This window comes from Sorghum bicolor, unplaced genomic scaffold (genome assembly GCF_000003195.3).
Source record: "Sorghum bicolor cultivar BTx623 unplaced genomic scaffold, Sorghum_bicolor_NCBIv3 super_1676, whole genome shotgun sequence".
Lineage (NCBI taxonomy): Eukaryota > Viridiplantae > Streptophyta > Magnoliopsida > Poales > Poaceae > Sorghum > Sorghum bicolor.
Window position 1 is genome coordinate 1 of NW_018396837.1, and position 3,948 is coordinate 3,948.

Below are 3,948 nucleotides of genomic sequence, written 5' to 3' on the forward strand. Positions count from 1 at the left end.
ACTAGAGCATGTAGTATGGGCGGTTGTAGTTTGTGCTCATTCAATATTAATTTACAGTAAAGACTGATTATTATTTGAATTAGGACAATATTTGATATTGACGTGGAAACCGCATTTGAGGAGAAGCCATGGAAATCCCTGGTGCTGATATTTCAGACTTTTTTAACTTTGGCCTTGATGAAGAGAAGTGGAAAGATTTTTGCAAGCAGCTGGTGAGTCCATTTCTTACATTTGGTAGCGCGTATAGTTTGTTTGGTTACTTTATATAAACAATCAATTAAACAAGAATTCTTTTATCGCCAGGACCAACTTCGACTAGAATCCACAATGCAATCTAGAATACGGGTGTACGAAAGTGGCCGTTCCGAACAGGTTTATTACGATCCCATTATGGAAAACAATATCCTGCTCTATCTGTAGTGATGATGAATAATTTTTTATCTGCATCCAGGATTATGACCCAGATTTGCCACCGGAGCTAGCGGCTGTGACTGGTCATCCAGACATCTCTGCTGACAGTCGCAATAAAACGGATAACAGCCATACAGATTTTAGTGCCCAAGGAAGAGGTCCGGCAAACGTGCGGACACCAGTGGTATTGAGTTTGCCTCCATCTCTAGAATCTTACACCTGATTCATGTTTGCTTTTGAATCTGTTTTGTCGTTGTATGGTTTCTCATATTATGGGCTTATTATGGGCGTAAGATAGACCATTACTTAAGATTATTGACGTATCATGTTGTCTGTATGCCACATATTGGTGTTCCCCCACAATCTATAAAGAGTTTTTTTTTATAGTTATCGGCAACAGAGCAAACACGAATTTATACCATTAACAACCATCCATCTATGTGTTGTTTTCCTGTTTAACTACTAGTACACGGGTTTGATCCTACAAAATCAATACATATTCCATAGCGTTTTCTTCGCTTGGAGGCTTGGACACGTGCGGGTGTTAATGTTTGGTCCTCGGAGTATTTTTCTTGTAGTTTTGGATGCATGCTGTTTATTTTTCTTCAATCTTCATTATTCTGTGCCAACATATTTGCATTATGTAGTGATGTGAGTTTGCTTTTTCAGATGACAGGGAGACCTATACAAGTTGAAACTAATTATACAGACCGGTTTCCATCTGTTGATTCACGCCCACATCGAATGCGTGAATCAGATTCTGTTATTGAGGTAAAATGTTTTCATGATCAGATCCATGTTTTATCTGTTCCGTGTGGAAACATGTTATGCTGTTTGGATTCCATGTTAGTTAATCATCAGGCACTCTTAACATTTCCTTGCCTTTTAGATTGTGTGCCAGGGCCGTGATTCAATGGATGATGAGACAGTGGACCAAACTGAAAAGGATTCTCAAGGAGGTAATAAAGGAGTCCATGATGTTGAGGAGGGAAAGTCGTATCCATCGGATAAGATTAATAATTCTGGCTATAACTCATATTCGGTGATAAAGACAGAACATAAGAGACAGCTACCAGTTTCATCTGAAAGTGATATGTTATCCACGGATGTCAATGCTCATTCCCCTCCCAGCTACAAAACAAGAGTGTTCTCCTCGTGGATCAATGTATGCCGTACTTGTTGAAATATGCAATAGGATATCACAAAAATATTTGGTTCATGTTTTTATGACTCTTATCTGTTGGTGTTATTTCCTTGATGAGGTCGTTGCACACACTGCTCATCTTACTCATAGATTCTCATTTTACGCTTATCATATTTAAACAAACCAATCAATTGTGCTGCCTGCTGTAACATTGCTGCTCTGTTTGGGAGCGTAGCTGGGCTCAAAGTTATTGGGGGTAGGACAGCGGTTATGGCTACAGCTGAAACATCTGAAGCCAAAAGAGCGAACTGATTTGGGCAACTAAAATTTGGACCTGAAAGAACCTTCTTAATTGTGTCATGTGGTGATTCAAGTTCGAGATGCATGCACAACATGGATGTGCAGCAGCGCAAGGATCAAACCAGGCCTATTTGCAGATTAGTTAGTGGGTTTGCATGTTTAGCCTGTTGGGTTGGCTTTAGGAGATTTGGTTTACTAGGATTGATTAGCTTGTTAGGAACCTTGGGAGATTGATCAGGAGATGTCATCAGTGTCCTATATAAACCTATGGATGGTGTAGGCAAAGATTTAACTCCAATTTATCCTATCTCCTACTCTGTTCCTGCCTCGAGGGTGATGAGCTGACCATGGCTCTGCTGTCACGCCATCGAGGTCCAGGGCCACGCCCACCCCACAACTATGCCCTATGCTATCACCATCCACCTCCCTCCAATGCCCCCCTACATCACAAAATTTTCAGTATTTTTTATTCCATATAGACAATGCAGTTGTAAAATCTCCTGATTTTCAGTCATACATGGGATACAACATAGTACATATGCTGTTGCACAAGAATCTACACACAGATTTCTTCTTCAGAAGATGGCGTAAGTTAATAAATTTATGAACAAACGTACAAACCTTTTCTACTGATAGTCTTATACAAAATGTTCTTCCGTTAGATGTTATGGCCTTTTATAAGTAATGAAAAGTGGGGAAAATAGTGGTCTTCTTTAATTAGTGACAAGTAAACACTAAATAGTTGATGTTCTTTAAGGAAAAATATTGAAAGGAAAATGGGAATAGTCTATTTTACTACCATGAATAATTCACTTTGCTAGCTTGACCCTCAAAATTTTGACTCACTTTAACTCCCCTAAACTATTTGAAATTGTCCAAACCAATCCAGAACAACAACATCAACAACATAGCCTTTCAGTCGCAAGCAAGTTGGGGTAGGCTAGAGTTGAAACCCACCAAGAGCCCCTAGTCATGGTTCAGGCACTTCAATAGCTGCTTTCCAATCTAATCCCTAATTAGAATTTTCTTATACGCCTATCCTCATAACATTTGGATTTAGGTTCGGATTGGATTTTAATTTGAGGTTCAAAATTTGCAGGGTCATAGCTGACATCATACATTATGCTGTAAAAAAATTAAAAATACATATGTTTTCTAATAATTTTCAAAGGGAGGGAGGGGGATGTCTCTGTTTCTTTCTTCTGTATTTGTCTTATGTTTTCATTGCTCCATTTGCTTTAGTATCTCTTAAACAGTATTCGTGCCTAAATCCTCCCATTTTTGTTGAAGTTATATTTCTAACACTTGCCCAAATTATTTATCTTAAGGTCATTGAAAGGAAGCTCACTGGGTCAGAACTCTATTCGAGAAACTGAAAGCTCCAACGAAGTAATACCTCGTCAGTCATCTTCAAAGAGACACCATGATTCCCGGAAAGAGAACCTTGTTGAGGGCTCAGAAAATAAGGGTGACTCAGAAGGGTCACTTGCTGCTAATGATGACGTGGCAGATAAACTGAGTACAGAAGATCATTTTGATGGTGGTGGTGGTGGTGGTGATGATGATGATGATGATAAGCTCGCATTGGTTGGTAGTGTTGAAGTGGATGGTGATGATGCTACCTCAGACCCCAACACGCCTAGTGATGCAAATGAGGATGATAGCCTGGTTCACTCTGATAAAAAGCACAAACATATATCTGTGGTTGAACAACCTACTGGACACAATAGCAGTGAAGCTGATGAATTGAGGGCTAGTGAAAATAGTAAAGGGAGGTCTGGTAGCAGCAAAGATCAGCAGAAACGCCTTGAATCTGGTGAAGAAGTTCTTCAAGATAGGCAATCAAGGAGAGTAAATAATGTAAGAAGGCATCATGACGCGGAAGAACGCAACCTCCGCCGAAAAGATGAGTACTCACGTGATGTAAAATCAGATTTGGAAAGATCACATTTACCCTCCAGAGGCAGGGAAGATGTCCACCAATCTTATGCAAACAGAGATCGGGTAACATGCGGTTAGGAGTTATGATAGGGTAAGAGAGCCAAAAAGTTGGCCAAGGAGCGCGTTCGCTCCTCATACAAATCAACTCCCAT

General features: G+C 39.9%; 1 protein-coding gene across 1 annotated transcript; it reads left to right on the top strand.

The window, feature by feature from the left end:
* The first annotated feature begins 128 nt into the window (after positions 1-128).
* On the top strand, positions 129-3,618 carry LOC8155568 (FIP1[V]-like protein). Its single transcript, XM_021450677.1, has 6 exons — positions 129-212; positions 304-372; positions 452-595; positions 1,081-1,182; positions 1,301-1,576; positions 3,184-3,618. The coding sequence occupies exons 1-6, from the start codon at positions 129-131 to the stop codon at positions 3,229-3,231; spliced, it is 723 nt and encodes a 240-aa protein (XP_021306352.1). The 3' UTR covers positions 3,232-3,618.
* The last annotated feature ends 330 nt before the right edge of the window (positions 3,619-3,948 follow it).

What these genes read in the sequence shown, in the direction of transcription:
- LOC8155568 (XM_021450677.1), top strand. Translation starts at nt 129, where the DNA reads ATGGAAATCCCTGGTGCTGATATTTCAGACTTTTTTAACTTTGGCCTT. An exon ending in AAGATTTTTGCAAGCAGCTG is followed by an intron (nt 213 to 303) that starts GTGAGTCCATTT and finishes TTTTATCGCCAG; the next exon opens with GACCAACTTCGACTAGAATC. An exon ending in TGTTCTCCTCGTGGATCAAT is followed by an intron (nt 1,577 to 3,183) that starts GTATGCCGTACT and finishes ATTTATCTTAAG; the next exon opens with GTCATTGAAAGGAAGCTCAC.